The 25,613-nt window shown below is 44.9% G+C and overlaps 2 protein-coding genes across 2 annotated transcripts; one reads left to right on the forward strand and one right to left on the reverse strand.

The window, feature by feature from the left end:
• Window positions 1-2,277: 2,277 nt before the first annotated feature.
• Window positions 2,278-3,757, reverse strand: LOC133003032 (ATP synthase subunit a-like). The gene is made up of 2 exons (XM_061072619.1): window positions 2,817-3,757; window positions 2,278-2,338 (listed from the first exon to the last, which is right to left on the reverse strand). Exons 1-2 carry the CDS (start codon window positions 3,755-3,757, stop codon window positions 2,278-2,280), a joined length of 1,002 nt encoding a protein of 333 aa, XP_060928602.1.
• Window positions 3,758-11,565: 7,808 nt separating this feature from the next.
• rsf1a (remodeling and spacing factor 1a) lies at window positions 11,566-24,525 on the forward strand. Its single transcript, XM_061072620.1, has 19 exons — window positions 11,566-11,622; window positions 12,564-12,720; window positions 15,226-15,317; window positions 15,461-15,553; window positions 15,942-16,147; window positions 16,313-16,437; window positions 16,905-17,012; window positions 17,605-19,027; window positions 19,117-19,324; window positions 19,415-19,621; window positions 19,913-20,017; window positions 20,405-20,484; window positions 20,625-20,673; window positions 21,048-21,154; window positions 21,373-21,437; window positions 21,631-21,805; window positions 21,973-22,205; window positions 23,234-23,431; window positions 23,711-24,525. The coding sequence occupies exons 1-19, from the start codon at window positions 11,566-11,568 to the stop codon at window positions 24,523-24,525; spliced, it is 4,503 nt and encodes a 1,500-aa protein (XP_060928603.1).
• Window positions 24,526-25,613: the final 1,088 nt, after the last annotated feature.

Below are 25,613 nucleotides of genomic sequence, written 5' to 3' on the forward strand. Positions count from 1 at the left end.
AACCAGTCGGACCCGACAACCGGCTGCGTCACGAAATCAAAGTGAATAAATAAGGGCTGCTCTCTATCTGTCCTCATCAGGACTCACACACTGTACACTGTCGGACACTCAGGTACGTGAACACTTAGTTTGTTTCTCCTACAAATCTGGTTTTACTGTAAATATCTCTGGAAGGAAGGAAGGATATCTGTGAAAGTGACATATCCGTACATGTTGTGATATATAATATTATCATAATAATTATAATAATACCATTAATCTCTGCAGAATCACTGACACCAACATGGAGAGGGCTAATAAGACTCCGGCCGCCGCAGCCAAAGCCGAAGACGAAGCTGCCAAAGCCGCCGAAGCCAACGAGGACGACTGGGAAGACGTGGACGACGAGGACGACGTGGACGACGAGGACGACGAGGACGACGAGGACGACGAGGAGGACTGGAAAGACGTGGAAGACGAGGACGACGAGGACGACGAGGACGACGAGGACGACGAGGACGACGAGGAGGACTGGAAAGACGTGGAAGACGAGGACGACGAGGACGACGAGGACGACGAGGACGACGAGGACGACGAGGACGACGAGGACGGGGAGGACGGGGAGGACGGGGAGGACGAGGACGACGAGGACGACGAGGACGACGAGGACGGGGAGGACTGGGAAGACGAGGACGGCGAGGACGGCGAGGACGACGAGGACGACGAGGACGACGAGGACGACGAGGACGACGAGGACGGGGAGGACTGGGAAGACGAGGACGACGAGGACGACGAGGACGACGAGGACGACGAGGACGACGAGGACGACGAGGACGGGGAGGACTGGGAAGACGAGGACGACGAGGACGACGAGGACGGCGAGGAAGAGAAGGAGGAGGAGGAGGACAAGGAGGAGGAGGAGGAGGAAGACAAGGAGGAGGAGGAGGAGGAGGAGGAGGAGGAGGAGGACGAGGAGGACGAGGACGAGGACGAGGACGAGGACACAGGTCTGTGGAGTCAACATGATGATATAGCTACATTTTAAATTGTGCGTTTTAATCAGTAAAAGTATTCGATCTTAAGAACCAGCTGCTTCCTCTTTTCTTCTCAGTCGATCCTCTGGGTTCAGAGGGTCGAGAAATAACATGAAGAGCAGGTGAAAGAAGTTCAGAGCAAAACCAGTCAGAGCGAAAGTGAAACAGCAGGACAGACAAATAAAGTTTAGTAACATTGGCATGAGTCACACACACACACACACACACACACACACACACACACACACACACTGAAGATAAGGTGAGTTTCCGTTTGAATGAGTTCATCTCTTTCATATGAAGATGTTTGAAGTCACATGTGGTTGTTGACAGGAAGTGAAATGTTCCAACTGAGGTAATAAAATATGATTAAAAAACACTTATTCAGTGATAAAAAGCTCCGAGAGACACGAAGACAGAAACATTCACCTTGACTGCTCAGATTGGGGGGGGCAATCAGAAATTTGGGTTGGCCCCCTTTTCACATTTAAACATTTTTCAAAGATTTAAAGAAAGCTTCACAATAGGAAATTCAACCAAGCCGTTGTGTAATAATAATAAAATAATAGTAATTATTATTATTCAATTATTACTTTTTTACACGAGCCACACACAGACTAGCGACACAGAACTTTTTCACGCCTGCACTGAATCTCACATGCAGGTGATGAGTTCCATTCAAACACTGAAGATTCATTTTAATGACGCAGGAATCATCCATTTGTAATATGTTACAAAACAAGTTCAACTGGCCTGGATGTTCCCCACACCTGAACCAATCGGACCCGACAACCGGCTGCGTCACGAAATCAAAGTGAATAGATAAGGGCCGTTCCCTAAAAGTTCTCATCAGGACTCACACACTGTTCACTGTCGGACACTCAGGTACATGAACACTTAATTTGTTTCTCCTACAAATCTGGTTTTACTGTAAATATCTCTGGAAGGAAGGAAGGATATCTGCATTTTCCCCGAGGGGCCATTTGTTTTACAGCCAGCGGTAAAAGATGAAGATCTTCATCCGTGTTCGTCTGATGGAAAGTTTGTTCTGAAACCTTCAGTGGAAGAAACAGATTCATGTGTTCAGGCCTAAACCTGCAAAAATCTGAGCTCTGTTAAATCATGGACCTGTTTTATTAGGTTTGATTTAATGTTAATCATTTCAAATCATGGGGAAAAACATTTTAATTAAGTCAGGGCTGGAAAACTCTTTTATATGCACAGAAGAAGAAGTGATCTTTAGTTCATCACCGTGGAAACATCATCAGCAGTTAAAGTCTGTCTGCTTCAGTATCAGCATCAACTTCCTGAGGATCTGGTGACACCTGCTGGTTGAAGGAAACAGAGTTTGAGAGGCAGCAGAACAGATGATTTTAGTTTGAATGAAGAAGCTGTCATTTGATGTTATTTTGCGGGGGGGGGGGTCATCACACAAGGATATTGAACACTGTCATCAGTAGGTTCGGTGAAAGTGACATATCTGTACATGTTGTGATATATAATATTATCATAATAATTATAATAATACCATTTATCTCTGCAGAATCACTGACACCATCGAAGACGAAGACGAAGACGAAGACGAAGACGAAGACGAAGACGAAGACGAAGACGAAGCTGCCAAAGCCGCCGAAGACGAAGACGAAGACGAAGACGAAGACGAAGACGAAGACGAAGCAAAAGCCGAAGACGAAGACGAAGACGAAGACGCTGCGACACTTGAAGCAGAAGGGGGCCAGCACCACCACCATCATGAGGAGGAGGAGGAGGAGGATGTGTGTGTGTGGCCCGGCAGCATCACACCGGGAGGCACCGGGATTCACCGGGCTCCTTACACCTTCTCCCCGGCGGTGCTGGGTTTTACCCGGGTTGTGGGCTGTAACAGGGAGAGGGCTAATAAGACTCCGGCCGCCGCAGCCAAAGCCGAAGACGAAGACGAAGCAAAAGTTGAAGACGAAAACGAAGACGAAGACGAAGCTGTCGAAGACGAAGACGAAGCAAAAGCCGAAGACGATGACGAAGACGAAGACGAAGCAAAAGCCGAAGACGATGACGAAGACGAAGACGAAGACGAAGACGAAGCTGCCAAAGCCGAAGACGAAGCAAAAGTTGAAGACGAAAACGAAGACGAAGACGAAGCTGTCGAAGACGAAGACGAAGCAAAAGCCGAAGACGATGACGAAGACGAAGACGAAGCAAAAGCCGAAGACGATGACGAAGACGAAGACGAAGCTGCCAAAGCCGAAGACGAAGCAAAAGTTGAAGACGAAAACGAAGACGAAGACGAAGCTGTCGAAGACGAAGACGAAGCAAAAGCCGAAGACGATGACGAAGACGAAGACGAAGCAAAAGCCGAAGACGATGACGAAGACGAAGACGAAGCTGCCAAAGCCGAAGACGAAGACGAAGCAAAAGCCGAAGACGATGACGAAGACGAAGACGAAGCTGCCAAAGCCGAAGACGAAGACGAAGCAAAAGCCGAAGACGATGACGAAGACGAAGCTGCCAAAGCCGAAGACGAAGACGAAGCAAAAGCCGAAGACGATGACGAAGACGAAGACGAAGACGAAGCTGCCAAAGCCGAAGACGAAGACGAAGCAAAAGCCGAAGACGAAGACGATGACGAAGACGATGACGAAGACGAAGACGAAGACGAAGACGAAGCTGCCAAAGCCGCCAAAGACGAAGACGAAGACGAAGAAGCTGCGACACTTGAAGCAGAAGGGGGCCAGCACCACCACCATCATGAGGAGGAGGATGTATGTGTGTGGCCTGGGATTCACCGGGCTCCTTACACCTTCTCCCCGGCGGTGCTGGGTTTTACCCGGGTTGTGGGCTGTAACAGGGAGAGGGCTATTAAGACTCCGGCCGCCACAGCCAAAGCCGAAGACGAAGACGAAGCAAAAGTTGAAGACGAAAACGATGACGAAGACGAAGCTGCCGAAGACGAAGCAAAAGCCGAAGACGATGACGAAGACGAAGCTGCCAAAGCCGAAGACGAAGCAAAAGCCGAAGACGAAGACGATGACGAAGACGAAGACGAAGACGAAGACGGAGACGAAGCCGAAGACGAAGACGATGACGAAGACGAAGACGAAGACGAAGACGAAGACGAAGACGGAGACGGAGACGGAGACGGAGACGGAGACGGTGACGAAGCCGAAGATGAAGACGAAGACGGAGACGAAGCCAAAGCCAAAGCCAAAGACGAAGACGAAGACGAAGACGAAGACGGAGACGAAGCCAAAGACAAAGACGAAGACGGAGACGAAGCCAAAGCCGAAGCCGAAGCCGAAGACGGAGACGAAGACGAAGACGAAGTCAGAGACGAAGCCAAAGCCAAAGCCCAAGACGAAGCCCAAGACGAAGCCCAAGACGAAGCCCAAGACGAAGCCCAAGACGAAGCCCAAGACGAAGACGACAAAAAGATGAAGATCTTCATCCGTGTTCCTCTGATGGAAAGTTTATTCTGAAACCTTCAGTGGAAGAAACAGATTCATGTGTTCAGGCCTAAACCTGCAAAAATCTGAGCTCTGTTAAATCATGGGAAAGAACTTTTTAATTAGGTCAGGGCTGGAAAACTCTTTTACATGCACAGAAGAAGAAGAAGTGATCTTTAGTTCATCACTGTGGAAACATCAGCAGCAGTCAAAGTCTGTCTGCTTCAGTATCACCGGCCAGTTCCAGTGCTCATGTGTCTGATCAGCTTGGTTTGAATGATATAAAAAGATTGATTGATTCACATCATTGACAGCTGAGACTGACTCCTGATTGATCGAGTGCCTGTGTGACCCTGTTTAACACAAGATGGCAGCGTGGACCATCTTTATTTCTGTAATGTTTCACATCAGCACTTCCTGTTTTCAGCCCTAAACTTAAAGAGGCCTCATGGAAACTTCCTGATGATCTTGTGACACCTGCTGGTGGAAACAGTGTTGTGCAATAATATGTTAAAAGTGATACTGTAAGATGGTGTGCCTTTCGGCCTTCAATAAATGTGGTTATCAAAATAAAATATAAAACATTAATAATTAAAATATTAATATTAAATCATAACTTTAGTTGGTTAAAGTTATCTTGGGGCACCACCCTTCACAGAAAGGAAAGGTTTGCCAATTTATTGATTAAGATCAGTCTCATTTAGATCTAGTTCAATTAGAAATCTCAATATTTACTATTCAAGATTATATAATGAACAGTGAAGGTTATGGAGTTCTTGACAGTGTAGAGGTTGACAAAATGTACTTATGCAACATTAATGAAAGAGCATTTGTGAAAGAAAAACATTTATTATGGATATAATAAAGTATAAAAACACAAATTACTAACAAACATACTAGCTAAACAAAGATGAGTATGTAAGTGTGTGTGTGACTATGTAAATTAGAGTTCTTCCCAAAATGGCTGACCAAAGTTCACACCTTCCTTAGCATGCTTTCAAAATGGTGGTTTGGCCCACTAAAGTGAACAGCCCCCCTTCTTCTTCTTCTGAAGTGGGGGAGGAGATAAGTAGGTGTAGAGATATGCGTGTGTCTGTGTAAATGTTAATCAGAGACTGAAAGAGTCACAGAGAGAGAGCCTGTGAAGAGCCTAGCAAACATCAACTTTCACAATATAAACACAATATCACCACTAGGGATGAGTATTGATAAGATTTTAACGATTCCGATTCCTTATCGATTCCTGCTTATCGATTCGATTCCTTATCGATTCCTGCTTTTCGATTCGATTCCTTATCGATTCTCTTATCGATTCTTTTTGGGCAAGGGGGGGGAAAAAAGAGCACAAACGGGTTTATTTACGCCGAGCGACGACGCAGTTGCCGCCGAGCTACTGCGACGTTACTGCCGAGCGAAGCCGCAGTAGCCGCCGAGCTACTCCGGGTTGCCGCCGAGCGACGCTGTCGCGTCGCTACTGCCCATCACTGATAATGGGAGACCAATGCCGGAGCTAAAATGTATGCTTCAAACGACGGGACAGAAGATAACTCGATCGACTACGCACAATAAAGGCAAATTGCTTCACACAAGTTTGAGGAGCTTACCTTGTAAAGGTCACCGCAGTGCACTTTATGGAACGAAAAAGTTACATATGTCATGGGTCAGACACCTTAAAACTATAGGAATGAGGAAATGGATCTATGTATGTATTTGTTTATTATTTGTGTGATTGTTTATTATTTGTGTGATTATGTATATAAGGGGTTTTTGTAAAGGAAATGTGTTAAATATGGGGAAGTGACGTCCCGACAAGGGGTGTTTTTTTTGGAGCTGCGGGCTGGCGGTGCGGCCAGAGGTTCGAGGAACTGGATATCATTTACAACTTGCAAGGATTTTTCTCTGGAACGGGATTATTGCCTGGGAGTTTTGCAAGGGATTATATCGTGGACTGAACATTTTTCTGGGCACTGGAAGGGGGTGAGAAAGCGTGGACTTTGATTTGTTTGCGACACTCACCTCGCCACACCTGCAGATATTTTGTTTTGGACGTTTGTTTGGGGATTATGTATGGACTTGGGGTGGGAAAATATTGATGTTTGAGTGTGTGTAAATAGCTTGTTTATGTTCATGGGTCCGCCAATGTTTGCGGACACGGGGGTATGTGGGGTTTGATTTGTGTTTTGTGTGAATACAGGATATTATAAGCAACCTGTTTGAGTGTTTTTTTTCGTTTATATATATATTTAGTTAATGTTTGGTAAGACCGATAACAAGGTTATCGGTCCAATTAGTGATTTTTCGTTTATGTTAACTTGTTCAGGCAGCGTGCAACGAACACAGCGGGTCGGGTTCGCCCGTGTCCTTAAAATTGAATGCGTAGTAACTTTTCCCTGGGGTCTGATCAGGGCGATTTGTTACAACCTTGGATAGAAAGAGATGCAGCGCTATCGTTAGCTGCGCTGATGCAAGCATCAAACACATGACACACCTGTAACTTCCTTCCATGCGTGTTCAAATGCTTCATCATATTGGTGGTATTTCCTCCCTTCGACGAAATAGCCCTTTTGCACGCGTTGCAAGTGGCGTTGCTGTCATTTTGTCGTGTGAAATACAACCAGACTTTAGATCGCTTCTGCCTGGTTGACATGTTTGCTGCCGTCTGAATGAAAAAGTTCGCGCATGCGCAACGGCACAGGGAACCGTTAGCAGAATCGTTAAAGAATTTCGCTAACGATTCCAAGGAATTGGTTCACTGGGAACCGGTTCTAAACAAGAACCGGTTCTCGATTCCCATCCCTAATCACCACATATATCAAACTTATAAACACCACACAGAATCAAATTAACAGTCTTGCTTAGTCTAGTATAACTATTAAGCCCAATTATGTAACCAATCCGAGGAAAAGGGAAAAGAGAAGAGAAAGAGAGTGAAGAGAAGGAGATCTTGGTCTTATATAGGCCCGGTGACCTCACAGGTCATGGGGCCAGAGTGACCAATTGGAGTTGACCCTGGTCGCTTTTCACACCTCTGGGTGAAACTGTCCAGAACAATGAAACCTGTTGCATCCTGGGAGATTGAGTTCCTTGGCTTTCTCAAGAACAAAGAGACCATGCGGCATCAGGCTTTTGACTACACATGAAGGCCGAAAAATAGGCCTTTGGTTTAAAAAAAACAAAACGTGTCCCAACAACAGAGTTTGAGAGGCAGCAGAACAAATTATTTTAGTTTGAATGAAGAAGCTGTTTATGTTGGGGGGGGGGGTGTCACCACACACCAATATTGAGTGGGAAACAGCTTTTTAATTAAGGCAGGGCTGGAAAACTCTTTTATATGCACAGAAGAAGAAGAAAAAGTGATCTTTAGTTCATCAAAGTGGAAACATCAGCAGCAGTTAAAGTCTGTCTGCTTCAGTATCAGTATCAACTTCCTGAGGATCTGGTGACACCTGCTGGTTGAGCTGGTGTCTTACTGTCTTATTGTCTTACTACATTTGCATTATTTCATAATCAGAATCAGAATCATAAGTATTTTATTGCCAAGTACGTTCACACATACAAGGAATTTGCTATGGTAAATGGTGCAAACAATGAACATAGAACATAAAGACGCAATAAATACAACATGCATGGAGAGCAATAAAAAAATGGGAAACCAGTATATATTTACTCACTGTTTACTTCTTATTTACTCACTTTTTATCAATATTTATACAAAGCAACATTTATTTTGAGATAAACATTTCTGAATAAAAATATATAAAAATATAAAATATAAAAAGTGAAGTAAAAAGTGAAATGCTAAATGCAAAACAGTTAACAGTGTCATACTGACAAATCTGACAAATCTTAATTCGATTAAGATTTGTCATTATGCTGAAACACTGAACATTGCTATCTTTGAAAACTTTTTGTCAGCAGCTCCACTACTGATTGAGTTATTAATCCTGCCAAAATATAAAAAAAACAACAGATTACAAAAGCTGCAAGCCAAATCTGTTGTTGTTACAAAATAAGACAAAGTAATTTGATCTTAAATCCATTTAATCATTTATCTTGTTAATTAAAATTTAAAATCCTTTTGTGAAGCTGCTTTCAACTAATTATAATACTTTTTGTTGTATTATTATTGCTTTTTATACAATTATTTGTTTGTAACTTTGGAGCAACATCTGAAAAAGAATGAATTTTATAAAAATACAATAAGAGAAGACAAGTACTATAGGAGATGAAATAATATCTGATCAAGGAGGAGAAACTAATCGACGCTGCTCAGTTTATTGTGGAAAAATCAAACCCTCGTTTGAAACTGTCCCTGGGATGTGCTGCTGTGCCGCGATGCATTCTGGGAGCCTCCCTGGTCCTCCCAGCCATATCTGTGCTCCCAGCTCCTCACGGCTCCATCAAGCTCCGGTTTATTACGCCCAGTGACACCGGAACAGGAAATAAGTGTCACCAAAACAAAAGACTAAAATGTGCATCATAGGGGAGAATGAAACATAATAACATCACATTATGTTTAAAAAAGAAACAACACAGAAATGAAAGTCTTCATAGAAATGTTAGGTATCTGTAGACTTTTATCCAGCTTTACTTTACCTTACTACTGGACTTTACTTGATGTGTAAGAAGATACTGAAATTGACGCATACATTTAATCTACCTGTTTTTTAATTTGATTGTCTTAATGTTCTTCTTTTTGATTGCATTGCTGAGTATGATATGATTGCTTCTAACTGTGAAAAGTATATTATTATTAATAGACTGTTATACGCAAATAGACAAGTATAATGTACAATATGTGTATATTGTACATTATTTCTGTTCACTCATGTTGTATGAAGTTGTGAATGAAATAAATGATATATTAATGGAACTATCTTTTTGTTGAAAGCATACACACTCAACTATTCGCGCCTTAAATGTTTGCACAGAACTTCGTATCTTGAATATTTTAGATCTGTTTCCAGAGAACCCCGTGCTGTTGGTTTGAGTGTGAAAGTCTTCCCCGGAAGTCACTCGGGTGCTCGGCCCGGTGCGCTTCCCGCCGGTGGCCGCTTCTCTCATTCATTTCTCTCAGTACAACACCGAACACACATTATTATTACTCTCTACCTGATGAACCGTGCACACATCTCCCATCATGCAGTGCGGTATTTACATATGAGAGGCTGAACTAAAACCGTCTGTTTTATCTTATTTAACTTCTAAAAACAGCTCAGCTGTCAGTTCAAGTGAATCAAAGATGAATGAAACTGAAACAAATGAAGTTTGATCCACATCTGAAATTCAGCAAAAAACCTTAAAGCACATTTTTCCTCTGAATAGAACCACTTCCGGTTTCTTTGTTTACTTGTAGTGTGTGACCGACATCCTGACTGCTGCCACCTGCTGTCCTGGAGGGGGAACTACACTCTGTTCAACTTATGTACATCAAATGTCTGAATAATAAAAGTCTCTTCTCATCACATGTCCGTCACAGTCCTGGTGTGAGTCTGTGTTGTCAGTGTGTCCGTCACACTCCTGGTGTGAATCTGGGTTGTGTGTTGTCACTGTGTCTGTCCGTCCTGGTGTGAGTCTGTGGTCAGTCACCATCAAACCGAAAATCAATGGGCGATACTGCCACCCAGTGGTGATGATCGAGTGATGCCATATTTTATTTCAGAATATAAGTACACACTTTTAAAAATATCTATAGAAATAAGGCACATATATTTGATGACATTTTAAAGGAATTTAGCAGTAACTTAGACAAGTGAAATAACACAATGTTTAGTTTGAACAACGTTTATTTTGAATGTTTATATTTCAATTTTGTCATTATTTATTATAACTTTCTGGAAACAAAAGAAAAACAAAGACACACTGCAGCTTTATATGTAGAGAGGGGCAGTTCATAAATATTACCACCTGTCTGTACAATCAAACATTAATGAAAGATAACATATTTGTCAGCGGATATGAATCTCCATCTATTTCTATGTTGTATACTGCACAAAGAAATACCTGAGCAGAGAGAAGATGTTAGTCCTGTGTGTGTGTGTGTGTGTGTGTGTGTGTGTGTGTGTGTGTGTGTGTGTGTGTGTGTGTGTGTGTGTTTCATGGCGGCTCTGGGCTCGAGCTGTGTCTGGTTTTCAGGAGACGAAACAGTTTGGATCCAGATTTAGTTGAAACAAGAAAAACACAAGTTTCCAAATCGGTTTAAAAAAAACGACTTCCTGTCTCACACGAACTTCCGGTCTCTTCACGGTCCAATCCACACCTCGGAATTGTCATGCATTTGGGATGCATTCAAATGCAGCTCGTAATTTTAAGTCCACTGACACAGAGTGCCTCAAAGTAGAGTTTTGTTATGTTTTCTCACTTTTCTGCATATTTTTATTGAATTTGAACAAAATATATCAAATAAAACAAGCGTTCAAACCGCAAAACAAAACAAAAAGGACACCAAAAAGCCCAGATCTTAACTCAACACATACATGAAATAAACTGTATCTTCATATCTGATTGATTTAAAACAAAGTTCAATCCCAAAAAAATTACATTACTCTGTTTTATAACCCCACATTTTTTTTTATATTTTAAGTACTACATTTGTATTATTTCATTATTCGATTAAGATTTGTTATTATGCTGAAACACTGAAAATTGATATATTTGAAAACTTTTTGTCAGCAGCTCCACTACTGATTGAGTTATTAATCCTGCAAATATTTAAAAAAAAAAAACAGATTACAAAAGCTGCAAGCCGAATCTGTTGTTGTTACAAATTAAGACAAAGTAATTTGATCTTGAATCCATTTAATCATTTATCTAGTTAATTTTTATTTAAAATGTGATCGTTTTGATGTTGTCCTTTTGTGAAGCTCTTTTTAACTCATTATTATATATTTTTTGGTATTATTACTGTTTTTTATACAATTATTTGTTTGTAACTTTGGAGCAAAATCGGAAAAAGAATGAATTTTTTAAAAATACAATAAGAGAAGACAAGTACTATAGGAGATGAAATAACATCTGAACAAGGAGGAGAAACTAATCGACGCTGCTCAGTTTATTGTGGAAAAATCAAACCCTCGTTTGAAACTGTCCCTTGGATGTGCTGCTGTGCCGCGATGCATTCTGGGAGCCTCCCTGGTCCTCCCAACTCCTCACAGCTCCATCAAGCTCCGGTTTATTACGCCCAGTGACACCGGAACAGGAAATAAGTGTCACCAAAACAAAAGACTAAAATGTGCATCATAGGGGAGAATGAAACATAATAACATCACATTATGTTTAAAAAAGAAACAACACAGAAATGAAAGTCTAATGAAATGTTAGGTATCTGTAGACTTTTATCCAGCTTTACTTTACTTTACTACTGCACTTTACTTGATGTGTAAGAAGATACTGAAATGTACGCATACATTTAATATACCTGTTTTTTAATTTGATTGTCTTAATGTTCTTCTTTTTGATTGCATTGCTGAGTATGATATGATTCCCTCTAACTGTGAAAAGTGTATTATTATGAATAGACGGTTATACGCAAATAGACAAGTGTAATGTACAATATCAGAATCAGAATCAGAAGTATTTTATTGCCAAGTACGTTCACACATACAAGGAATTTGCTCTGGTTATTGGTGCAAACAATGAACATAGAAACATAAAAACGCAATAAATACAACATGCATAGGAGAGCAATAAAAAAATGGGAAACCAGTATATATTTACTCACTGTTTACTTCTTATTTACTCACTTTTTACCAATATGTGTATATTGTACATTATTTCTGTTCACTCATGTTGTATGAAGTTGTGATTGAAATAAATGATGTATTTATGGAACTCTCTTTTTGTTGAAAGCATACACACTCAACTATTTGCGCCTTAAATGTTTGCACAGAACTTTGCATCTTGAATATTTCAGACCTGTTTCCAGGGAACCCCTTGCTGTTGGTTTTAGTGTGAAAGTCTTCCCCGGAAGTCACTCGGGTGCTCGCCCCGGTGCGCTTCCTGCCGGTGGCCGCTTCTCTCATTCATTTCTCTCACAGTCGCATCCAGCAGCGAGCCCCCCCCCCCCCCCCCTCCCTCCCTCCCTCCCTCCCGTTTCTCTCCGCCTGGAAAGATGGCTGCTGCTCCGGCGGTGGTGAGCAGCTCCGGCCCGGCGCTGTGCCCCAGCTTCGCGGAGGTCTGCTCGTTCCTGGAGCGGTACGGAGCCGCGCTGGACCTGCCCGAGATGACCTTCTCCCAGATGGAGCGCTATCTGCGGGACACGACGGCAGGTGAGCGGCCGGCGGCGGAGCGGTGGAGGCGGGGAAGAAGTGGTGGAAAAGCTGCGACACTTGAAGCAGAAGGGGGCCAGCACCACCACCACCATCATGAGGAGGAGGAGGAGGAGGAGGAGGAGGAGGAGGAGGAGGAGGCGGAGGATGTGTGTGTGTGGCCCGGCAGCATCACACCGGGAGGCACCGGGAGGCACCGGGCTCCTTACACCTTCTCCCCGGCGGTGGAGGGTTGTAACCCGGGTCACAGTCGTGTTTCCCCGTCGTGTTTAGCCCCAGTTCTCCCGGAAACCTCCCGGCAGAGGAGGCACGTAGCTGCTAACACGGAGCTAGCCTCCTGGCCCCCCCGAACCCCGCTCACCCCGGCCCGCGGCTCCCTGCGGAACCGGGCTGAAGCGGACCGGGACCGGGGCTCGGCGGGGTGCCCCGGGGTCGCAGCCGGAGTCGAGTGACGGTTCGTGGGTAGCGCTGTCACGGCTGTTCGCCTCGGAGCGGGAGCCGTGATGCCGCAGCACCGGGGCGACCACACACACGCAGCCGGGCAGCGAGCTCCAGCCCCGGACTGTTGTCAGGTGCTGTCCCCGGCCTTGGCTCACTGGCAGCCGGGCTGAGAGGACGCCAGGGTCCGCTGGGTCCTCGACTGCTGGCTCACGGAAACGTCTTCTGGTCATTTCTGAGTTTGTGACGGAATCAGAGATTTCACTTAGAAACTGTGACTGTTCATTTATTATTTATTTATATTTGTGGTAGAGTGGCTGTCATGTTTGCGCAGGCGCAGTAGGAGACTCCAGTTGCTAGCTAGTTAGCATTAATCTTTTTCGTCAACTTTTAATTAAAGAACAAAAACAAAGAACTTTGGTTGATTTAAACTTGATTAATTTAAGGAAACATGTATGTTTCTCACCAGAAGCTGACGTGTTGGTATGTTGCTAATTAGTTTGTTAGTTTCCATCACCGTCAGTTATAATTGTAATTATAACAACTGTATCCTAAATACAATGAAGGAGAATACATCCGGTTAGTATTTAGAGTTTAATATTAAATCTATCTGATATTTTGGAAGAGATTGGATTTAGTTTAACGGCGCCTTCTCTGATGATGTGAAAACAATTACTGTGAAACTGGAATTTCCTTCACATTGAGGTGGTCCTTAAACGTCTCAAATTAGTCTGTTTTCTGTGGTTGTGTTTAAAGCCCGTGGGATTTTTGTGACTTGTTAAACAGAAACAGACTCATGACAACAGACAGAGGTTTATCAGGGACACATGGTTAACACTGACTCAGACAAGTCCTGTAGTAAATCCTCCTTCATTTAGGTTATAGGTTACTTTATATATTATTATATTATATTAATAATAACAATAATAATAATTACACATCGTGATGCAGCGGTTAGTTGCCTCACACCAGGAAGGTTCCTGGTTTGAATCCCTGTTTGACCTTTTTCCTTCTGTGCTCCCTGTGTTTGTGGGGTTTTCTCCAGCTTCAGTCTGAACACATGCAGATTGTGTTCAGGTTAATCAGAGACTCTCTGACTGTGAGTGATTGTGAGGGTGAAGGTAGTTTGTCTACGTGTGTTGGAACTGTGATGCGCTGGCGATTCTTCCACGGTGAACTCGCCTCTCGCCCAAGTCCAACGTCAGCTGGTTCTGGCTCCAGCCCCCCCTCTGACTCTCAAAGGATAAGCAGTATACATAATGGAAGGATGAATAGTGTTTTAACAAAGCTCAAAGACATTTTTCAGGGCTGCAGGTAAAACCGAATAAATATAAAATACACATCATAATCACACGTTGAAATCTAAGGTAACTGCTGTTCTGAAAAGGGTTTTGAGTAGTGGACAGTTCAGTGCAGGCTCTGGTTTGTTTGGGGAGAGTTCCAGATGGAAGGGCAGCTGGGTTTTTTGTTCAAACAGGTGTTGTTTCAACTGTGTGATCACGTTGGAGACTAGTTTGTGCTTCTGTTCATCTGTATTACATTACACAAAGAGGTGTGTCTGTTGAAAAGCTCATTAATTTGAATGGTTTGGACAAAACAAAGGGACACCTGTCAACATGAACACGACACAACTCAATCGCACGACAGGCTGCATCCTGCAACATGATCCTGAAGTGAATCAACACCATTTTAACACAGTCTCAACAAAACCACAATATTAAAGATGTGGAGAAATATATTGTTTGCAGGACAGTTGTGTTAGACTGCATTCGTTTTAGCGTGGTGTTCCTAATAAACTGACAGCTGAGTGTAAATCAAGACCCCTCCTGATGTGAATTATATTAAATAAAAGTGAAAGCAGTAAGTTCACTGGGTAGCGATATAAAACATCTTGTTGGTGCTCGTCAGGATGCATTTAAAATCTGCTAAATTCGCCCATAAGCCCCAGGAACAACCGGTTCAAGTCTGAATGAATACTTGAAGTTGTGTTTGAAAGTGATTACAGTATTATAAAATTAAAAAGTATTATGTTTCTAATCACCGTGTGTGTTCATGTTTGTTTTTCAGTCCCTAAACCTCTGGTGGAGCTTCACGTGAAGCTGCTCAGGAAACTTGGGAGGTCTGTAACGACGGACCGCTGGGAGAGGTACCTGGCTAAGGTGAGGCCTGTTTGTACTGTGTGTGTTTGTGATGTGTAACTTTACAGCCTCACCTTCTGATGTGAGAAACTATTTCATTAGACAGAGAACTTGTGGAAGCAGGCTTGTATATGGTGACAATTTCTATTCATTGTTTCCTGTAGGTTTGCCAGGAGCTGAACAGTACTTGGGCGTGGGAGCTGGAACAGAAGGGCTACCAGGATATGTCCATGGAGTGCAAGTCCAGCATCCTAAAAGTACGACATGACCACTTTTTACTTAAAAGCTTTTAACTCCTTTAGAGGACGCGCTCTACGCAGCCCATGAAGTAGTTAGTCTATGTGGAGCCCATAGACTCACCAGGCTGAACCGAAATGAAACTGGCCGGTCTACAGAGGATTTTCATAGAGGATTAGAGCCTTCATTTCTCTGGGGTGGAAGGATGCATTTGTTGGCTGCGTGTGAAAAAACCTTTGAAATGTGAAACCTCGTCACGCTGCTGTAACACAATTGGTCTTCAAATGCAGGCTCAGATTTAAGAAGCAGTTAATGTATCTAGTGAGGGGGAAACTTCTGCAACCACAGTCACCTTCTCTTTATCAACTCCTTCCTTCTTCTCTTCCCTCCTCCTCCTCCTCCTCTCAGTATCTGTGCGAGTGTCAGTTTGATGACAACCTGAAGTTCAAGATGGCGATTAATGAGGAGGAGCCAGAGAAGATGCGTCTGCAGCCGATAGGCCGGGACCAACAGGGCCTGATGTACTGGCTTCAGTTCGACCACGAGCAGAACATCCGGCTGTACACGGAGGAGCAGGACGACCTGGACGGATCCACCTGGCAGTGCATCGTCAGGTACAGTACCGCTGGGGTCTCGGCAGGGGGCACCGGTCTGAAGCTGTTATCGTTTCTCTGTTTGCAAAAAATATGCAAATGTAGGCACCAACCTTGGCTTAGGGCGATGACATGAAAGCAATAGTGTGCAAGATGATGAGCCTCTTGTCCAATCTGTGTCGTCAGGAATCGTAACGATCTGGCTGAAGCTCTGGACCTGTTGAAGGCTCAGATCAGTCCAGGCCCGAATCCAGAACCGGACCAGAACCAGGCTGGATCCAGGAGCAACAGCCCCACAGAGAAAGTTGCAGGTATGTTCAGCAGATCCAGGGCCTGTGAGAGTGTTATCGATCATTTCATTCTGTATAATGCAGAGAAAATATGTAAAGAAGCTGTTCTGTTTTCACCAAAATTCTATGTTTTTATGACTGAAGATAAAACTAAGAGCCAAGATAAATCAAAGTAAAAAGAAATAACATCTACAAATTTATAAAACTGACGTTAAACAGTTTCTGAAAAAAGGCTTTTATTGTCAAATCTGATCTTAATTCAATTTCAGCATAACTATGCTGAACAGAACTTCTAAGAACTGCAGCTCGAAAAGCTGATTTTTCATAAAACTGGGACATTCTTTAAGGACCAAAAAGAAAAACTGAAAAGTCCATTATCACACTTCACTTCCTGCACTTCCTCTGTAGCCGCGGTATCATCAGTAACCTTTGAAAAAATGTTCACCACAACACTGTTTCATTTGTGTGTGTTTGTCCTGATGGTTTAGGGGATGAGGTAATAGGAAGCACTGACCCCGAAGCCTCCAAGACCACAGAGGAACCCGCTGAGGGAGAGACCTGCGACCCCATAAAGGAAGAGAAACCCCTCAGACCAGGTACAGGCATTCAATAAATAATCTGATAGGAAATGGTGGGAAGGGAAGCTTCAATATTTTATTGCAATATTAGGGAAGCAGCAACGAGCCACCAGATGAAAGGCACAGTGAGAAATGACATCTAACGTCTAAACATCTAAACCCACTGTGTTCCTGCAGTGCTACAGATCTAGAGAGACAGCTTTGGGACACTTTCTATTCTGGAATCTGCTTGTTCTTGTCTTTACCCGTTTAATGTTCTTCTGACTCTACCAGTGGAAATTAAAAAGCCAGTTAGCTGGATGGGACGGGACCTCAACACTCTTTGGGCCTTTCTTTAGTTTTCTTGTGTGCTCTGTTTCCTCTGGTGGTGGCCGAACACACCTGCTGCACCACCTTGTTCCATTGTCAGTTAGACGTGAGCAAACCGGTGACTCCCAGATACAAGGAGAAGAGTTGTTAATCAGGTCAAGTGGCTTGTAGCAAACAAACATTATGCATTTTAATTTGATTCTCATATGAAACAAGTTTCCTTTATGCCAGCGGGTCTTCTGTCCCTGTCATGATTACCGTCTCTGGATGTTTATTTATTTAGTCATTTTCTGTTTTGTAGAGCTGAAGGAGGAGCCGATGCAGCCAATAGAGGGAGAGAACACAGACGCTGAGGTAAAGGAAAAGAGGACGGACCACAAACCCCCTGTGTTCGATAACCGGGTCAGCACCATCACCACCGTCGTCAAATCTGAATCCAGGGAACCCGACGCCCCCAAAAACGCTGTGTCGGTTGTGATGGCACCGGGCACGACTGTGATAAAACAGGAAGTCAACAAGGAAGAGGAGGCAGGGCGGGCCGTTGTCAGGAGCAACCAGCAGGCAAAGATACCACTGAAGAAGAGGGAGCTGAAGCTGGCTGAGAGCTACCAGAGCAGCCACCTTAACAACAGCAGCAGCAGTATTATAGTTTGTAACCCGTCAGTGATCCAGAGCAAGGACAGTCACAGAAGAGAGGGGAAGTTACTTAACTCAGTAGCACCCCCTTGTGCTCCCTCCATGTCACAACAGCAGCAGTTAGTGGTCAGTGCATCGAAGCAGGAACTGACGAATGGGAGAGCGTCTGTGCTCCTGCCTCACAAAGACGGACAGAATGGAGTCATAGGGGTCATAGGTCAAGTCGGTGTAATAGGTCATATCGGGGTCATCCGCAGTCCGTCGGAGCGCCACAGAGCGCCCGGCGCCGAGCAACAGGAACCGAACGGGCCAAGTGTCGACCAGCGGAGCTCCAGAGCTGCGGAGGACGAGCGGGAGGTGAGCCGGCAGTCGGTGCTGGTGAGGAAGGGACCGGCTGAGGGTGACACGTCGGCCTCAGCTGCCGGCGCTCTCCCTCCTCGTGTGGCCAAGGAGGCTCCAACACCCGGGAAGCTACTCGTGACATCATCAAAGTCTGATCAAGCGCCTAAAGCTGTAGAGAGAGAAGCGGAGGATGCTGTTAGCGTTTCTTCACTGTCTCAGGCCACGGAGGAACCCAAGAGGCCGACGACAGAAGACCTGTGCAAAAAAGCAACAGAGGAACCATCGGAGAAGGAGACAGAAAGTCGTCCGCAGAAAGGTGATGACGTGGACGAGAGGGAGGGGAGGAGAGGAGAAGAGTCTGGGACAGAGGAAGGAAGTAAGGATAACAATGAAAAGAGTAAGAGCCCTTTGGGGAAGATGGAGGCAGAGTCAGGGGGCGCCGTCCCTCCTCTCAGAGTGGAACAGAGAGATGAAAACGACCACCTGGAGCACAAGGGAGAAGGGGTCAGTGATGAGCAGGCTGCCCAGGTCAGGGTGAAGGACACCGGGCTGCGGTCAGAGGGGAAGCAGGGTCCCCTGGAGGAGGCGTCCTCCGAACTCCAGAAAGAAGGAATCAGGCTGAAGATCAAGATTCCTCCTCACAGGAGAAACAAGTTAAGGAAAGGTGGGAAAGAGGGGGAGAAGGAGAGGGAGCAGGAGGCCGAAGAGGACGGGAGGCAGCTGAGGAGATCAACCAGGATCTGCAGGTACGTTTGGAAGTTATTGAAAATAATTCTTTGCCCATTGTCGTGTCGTATACAGCTGGTTTGATTCGGACACCTTTTTTTCCTTGAAGATCCTCTGCTTTGCCAACCTGCAGGCCGAGCTCCAAGGTGACCGAGAGCCAGAAGAAGAAACCCCAAAAAAAACAGGCACTTCCCTCCAGAACAGGGGAAGAAGAGGAGGAGGAGGAGGAGGATGAAGAGGAGGATGAAGAGGAGCAGAGCTCAGCTACAAAGAAAGACATTAAAGCAGAAGTGGCTGGGCAGATTAGAAAACGAAGGGTAATCGCCTCCAAACGTCTCCTGTGAGAGAGAATTCAACCACTTGTGTTTTTCTGTTTGACAATTTCTTTTCCTCTGTTGCGTTTTCAGGGCAAACGAAGGCATCGACCGCGGTGGTCCAACATCCGCTCGAAGAGACGCAAACTGACCGAAGGGAGGGAGGCGGAGGAGGGAGGGAGGAAACCAGGAGAGGAGGAGAGCGAGGGAGGGAGCGACTCAGAAGAATCTTGTAAATCAGAGGAGCTCCCCCTTGAGGATGCCTGTAGTCACTGTGGCCTGCCCAACCACCCGGAGCTGGTAACAACACACACTGCTACACAAGTGTTACACACATCTGAGCCCTGGGGTCATGTTCATGATTAATGACTTAATGAATGACTTATCAAAGCTGTCATTTCTTCATATCTGTTGTTTAATGACGATTGATAAACTCCTTGCACAAATTCATTATGAAGGCTCAAGTAAATACATAATGGACCAATGTTGTGGTTTTATTATTTATTGAATATTGAATTTCACAGCTGTTGTGTGTGTGTGTGTGTGTGTGTGTGTGTGTGTGTGTGTGTGTGTGTGTGTGTGTGTTCTCAGATCCTGCTGTGTGACTCGTGTGACAGTGGATACCACACCGCCTGTCTGCGCCCACCGCTCATGTTGATTCCAGATGGACAGTGGTTCTGTCCGCCCTGTCAACATGTAAGCTGTGTGTGTGTGTCTGTGTGTGTGTGTCTGTGTGTGTGTGACCTCTTATCAAACTGTTAAACTATGATGTTTTGTAGGTTGAACATGGTCATTATTTACGATTCGTCTGGTTATTGTTTTTTTTTTTGCCTTTCTCCACTAATTTAATTAAGAAATATCAAAGTTTTCAGATGTTTTTGGTTTAAAATTGGACATAAACCACAATATTCCGCCTTAATAAACAACATAAATTAAACTTGTCCAATGAGAACTGCGAGTACAGGGTTTCCACTACGGACCACCGCTGCACAATTCATATTGAATCGGAAATCGAGTCGAGACCTTTTGATTCTGAATGGAAGCAAACCTACTGAATTGTGTTGTTTGGTTTTTACTCTTCAGAAACTGTTGTGTGAGAAACTGGAGGAGCATCTGCAGACTCTGGACAGTGCTCTGAAGAAAAGAGACAGAGCAGAGAGGAGGTACACACACACACACACACACACACACACACACACACACACACACACACACACACACACACACACACACACACACACACACACACACACTAATAATAACCACAACCTGGATATTGACCCTCGTCCCTCCGTCTGTCCAGGAGAGAGCGTCTGGTGTTTGTGGGAATCAGTGTGGAGAACATCATTCCTGTGAGTAAACGTTTTTTCTACCACATCCCATGAAAACACAGCTTCATCATAATCATATTTATGTCACTTTAAACAGAATTAGCTGTAAATACATTATCACATCATTTAGCTTGTGTGCAGTTTATTGTTCTATTAGATTTTAGATATCTTCAGAAGGAGACAGCAGAACTCTGGTGTGTGAAGTTGTTCTAAAGGTCAAAATGAAATGTGGTTTTGTTTTCACTCTGTTGAACTGTGACAGGAAATCCGCGGTTTCAAGCCTCATACGACGGCTCTGAGAAAACAAATGGATTAAACAGATTCATCCAGTGAAACAAACAAAACCTGAACCGGAGAGTTAATATTTAAAAGATATCTTTTTATTACAACTTCAGGAGGGGGACGAGGAGCCGGAAGAGAAGTCCACAAAGAAGAAAGACCCCAAAAAGAGTAAAAATCTGGGCCGAAGATCGACCAGAACCAGGAAGAACATCAGCTACAGGTGAGGGGGGGGGGTTTCCCTACATTTCCATATTCACCTTGTGGATTCATACACAGAATGACATCTATTGATTGTCTATAGTTTGAAAGAGTCTTTGAACATTGGCTGCAGTCTGAACTCATTTTAACATGTGACTGATTTAAGTTTAAAAAAACATAATTTTCATACCATGCTCCCAATATCTCATTATGGTTCCATCTGTTTCCCGTGTGTTTCAGGTTTGACGACTTTGACGATGCGATCGATGAGGCGATAGAGGAAGACATCACTGACCTGTGTGCTGGTGAGTGACCTGCAGGGGGCGATGGTTTCCTCTCGTCTCCTTTCTCACAAACAAACAGTTTGTTTCTGTCTGTGTGACTTTTATTCTTGTCATTTAATTTGGAGTCTTTTTTAAATGTTTGCTGTTTGAATCACCCGGTGAAACACAGAGGTCAGAGGTCAGGTTGTGTTAACTTGAAATTTCTCTAAAGTAGGAACCGAGCGCAGCAAAGACGTCCCCCCCATCCTGCCCGAGGACAGGAAGGAGAGCCAGCGGCCAATCAGAAGCCAAGCTCACTCTGTCAGGAGCAGGAAGAAGAGGAGGCTGAACGACCTGGAGAGCGACAGCACGGCCGCGGAGAGTGAGGACGAGTTCCAGCTCAGCAACAGGTAACACACACACACACACAGACACACACACACACACACACACACACACACACACACACAGAGACACAGACACAGACACACACACACACACACACGCACACACACACACACTGTTCCATCTCCAAGTTCACTTTACTTTATTCATTACCCTCCTCTTCCTCTTCCAGCTCTGACGATGAAGAGTTCGCTGCCACGGGGGCGGATGACGATGAGGAGGAGGATGAAGACGCCGGCAGCGAGGTGGGCAGCTGGGACAGTGCGACCCGCCCCAAGCGGCCGCTGAGGGGGGCGGCGCCCAAACAGCGCCCCAGCAAGAGCCAGCGCCGGGGGAGGAAACGACAGCGGCGGCGGCGGAGACACTCCTCCGAGGAAGAGGAGGAGGAGAGTGAAGAGGAAATAGGTGAGTGCACGAGTAGAGGAGACCGCCAGGCGTTAAGGGTTCCAAACTGCAGAGTTCACTGATTGAATTTTGATTTTGTTAATTCAAAACATTTTCATATGTTCTCAATATTTAAAAAGAATAATGATTGTGACTAGGGCCGGGCAAGTTAACTCGTTTGAATCGAATTAACTCAAGTGACGAGTTAACTCGATTAATTATTTTATCTCGCATTAACTCAGGTTTGATTATTTATTGTTTTATTGTGAAAGTCAGGCTTTTATTTTGTGAAAGTCTGTTGCTGACTGCTGCGGAACCGGAAAAAAGAAAATAATTGGCGGATAAACAACCATGGATAAGGCTCTGGAGCCATTTTCATTTTAAAGTCCTTCCAGAGGGCGGAGTCGACAGAACCAAAGTAATTTGTAGCCACTGCCAAGGTGAATTTTCTTATCACCGGAGAACTTCCAGTCTAAAATATCACCTGAATGCAAAACACACAGTTGATATCAGCAAATCACTCAAGGAAACAGCGAGTGGAGCGAGGCTTCGGCAGACTACGTTAGACGCAGGGAGGAGGATACATGTTTCATAACGAAGAGGATAACATTAATGCCCTGGCAGTGGCATTGAGCTTTAATTTTGTATTTGCTTTGATAACATTGTTAATATTTACACTGAATATTTTATTTAACTGCTACTGTATTAAATGCTGATGTTAAAAGTGTTTGCACAACAAATGTTATGGCACTTTCGTTCATATGGCAGAACATTGAAAATAAAAATGCGCTATACACTACTTTTTAATTCATTATTGGATTTTGCGTATACAAATGCGATTAATCGTGATTAATCAGGGAAATCATGCGATTAATCGTGATTAAAACTTTTAATCGTTGCCCAGCCCTAATTGTGACTTAAAATAGTTTTCAAGCTTCTAGAAAAAAAAATCAATGAATCCATTTTCAGTTCATAATATATAACAAAAAGAGCAAATCCTCAGCTGTGAGAACCTGAATCCAGAGAACGTCTTTCCTCCGTCTCTCCAGACTCGGATCAGTACAGCGACATGTCCGACAGTGAGGCTGACAAAAAGAGGCGTGGCCTGAGGCGCGGCCAGCGGCAGCAGGTCAACTACCGCGAGACGTCCGAGTCGTCGGACAACTCCAAGGCCTCGGCCACCAAGAAGCAGGTCAAAGGTCACGGCCGGCCGACCAGGGAGCATCTCTCCAGCGACTTCAGCGACGGTAACACACACACAGTGTCATCATCACTTTTAATTTGAGGTCAAAATACAAACTTCTGTCGCTTTTCTTTACATATTCATGTCTCAAGAGAACGAGTTTCCATTCAGGTTCATGTGAAGAACGAGTGAACGTTTCCTCTCAACCATGAGAAAAATAATCTTCTGAACAAACCAAGAATAAATATGTAAATCCTGCAAATGAAATCTGAAACTCAAAGCTGTGCAGCGATGATTTATTCCACCAGTTAATTCTTCCTCTCCTCTTCCCCCCCCCCCCCAGCGTCCCGTTCCTCCAGAGACTCGGCGGACGAAGAGGAGGACGAAGACGAAGACGAGCGGAGAGCGAACAGGAGGAGAAAGGAGGAGAAGGACCAGGGGAGGAACAGGGTGAAGGAGAAGCGGAGGAGATACCGAGAGAAGGAGGACGACAGAGAGAGAGAGAGAGAGAGAGGGAGTCGGCTGAAGAGGAAACAGCTGGAGAAGGAGGAGGAGAAGCGGAGGAGACTAAAGAGGACAGACAGAGAGGAGGAGGACATGGAGAAGATGGGCAGAGGACGGAGGAGAGAGATTCTGTCTCAGCAGCGGCGCCGGCGACTCGCTCAGATGCTGAAGAAGCGACGGCCTTCCACGGAGGATGACGATGATGAGGAGGAGGAGTCTGAGGAGTCCGACTCTTCATCGGAGGAAGATCGTCCCGTCCGCAAGAGACTGAACCGCATCGACTCGGATGATGATGAGGAGGAGAAGGAAGAGGAGGAGGAGGAGGAAGAGGAGGAGGAGGAGGAGGGAAGACAGAAGGCGACGACCAAGAAGTCTTCTTCAGTGGAGAGGAGGTCGGACAGCGAAGCTCAGGAAAAGGGGCGGAGCTTGTCTCCGTCAGACGTTCACCGGACCTCCAGAGGACCCTTGAAGCCCGGGGCTGGAAGTCCCTCGGAACCCAGGGACAGTGACGCTCCAGGCAGGCAGGGCAAGCTCAACGGCCCCCCCCATCCAGACCAGGAGGAGGAGGAGGAGGAGGAGGAGGAGGAGCAGCAGGAGGAGGAGGAGCAGGAGGAGGGGGGGCAGACAGACTCATTGAACAGTCCACAGTCATGATGGCTGTTTGTGTGAATAACGCTCGCTTCGTTCTTTCAGTTTCTTTTTTTTTACTGTCAGGCCTTTCACCCACAGCCCCCCCCCCCGAAACACCACCTGCCTCCACCTCCCCCCCCCCCTCTGCTCCTCCTCCACCTCCCCCCCGTCTCCTCCTCACTGCTGTTCCGTGGTCGAGCGCTGTCCTCCATCACGTGCTGCACCTCCCAACGGACGGGCGACTTCCTGTTGGGTCCATGTGACGGACGCTGGTGGTCTCATCCTGTTTGGGGGGGGGAGACGGTGTCCCTCATTCATAGCACTTCATCATTCTCATAGCACTTAATCTCCACCAGAGGGCGAGTGTCCAGCTGAACACTTTGGGTCGACACAACAACACACAACAACACACAACAACACACAACTGGGTTTTCACTGTTTCCTGAGAAGGAGCCGCTGTGGACACAAGGTCTCATGTTTGAAATCAGTCGTTTTGGATCAAAGGAGCAAATCTCAGTCAGATACAAAAACCTGCAAAAAATAAAACCAGAAGCTTTGACACGAAGCTGGAAACGACCACGACCCAAGGTTGTTTGTGGTCGACAGGAAAAGACAGAAACCATCAGGTCAATGGTTCCAGGTCCCAGCTGATGATGGTTCACGTCGGAGCTGACACATTAATTCACCGCTCAGTCCATCACGATCCATATTGATAACCCGTCAGTCCATCATCTCATTGTTCACAGAAACATTGGTTTCAACATTCCTAGGTTTGATGGTTTTAAATCAGACAAAAAAGAAAATGTTCATCTTTATCTCCTGAAATTCTACAAGCGAAACTGTCATTTGATTATTCGATAAAATGATCTGCAAAAAATCCAATGAATGCTCAGTTGTGGCCCAGATGAATTCATATAATGATTTAGTATCCGACCTTTTCAAATTCAAATCTGAACACATGAAGAGTCTGAGTGTCACTGTAGCTCCACGTGTCTTATACATCTAGATTTAGAAATGCGTTTCCTCCTCCAGTCCCAGTGTTGGTTTCCTCCTGGAGACTGGAGTTGGGACATGACTGCTGTACATACTCTGCCTGTTCCTTGTAAGATAAT

Source organism: Limanda limanda, chromosome 6 (genome assembly GCF_963576545.1).
Source record: "Limanda limanda chromosome 6, fLimLim1.1, whole genome shotgun sequence".
In the NCBI taxonomy this organism is placed as follows: domain Eukaryota; kingdom Metazoa; phylum Chordata; class Actinopteri; order Pleuronectiformes; family Pleuronectidae; genus Limanda; species Limanda limanda.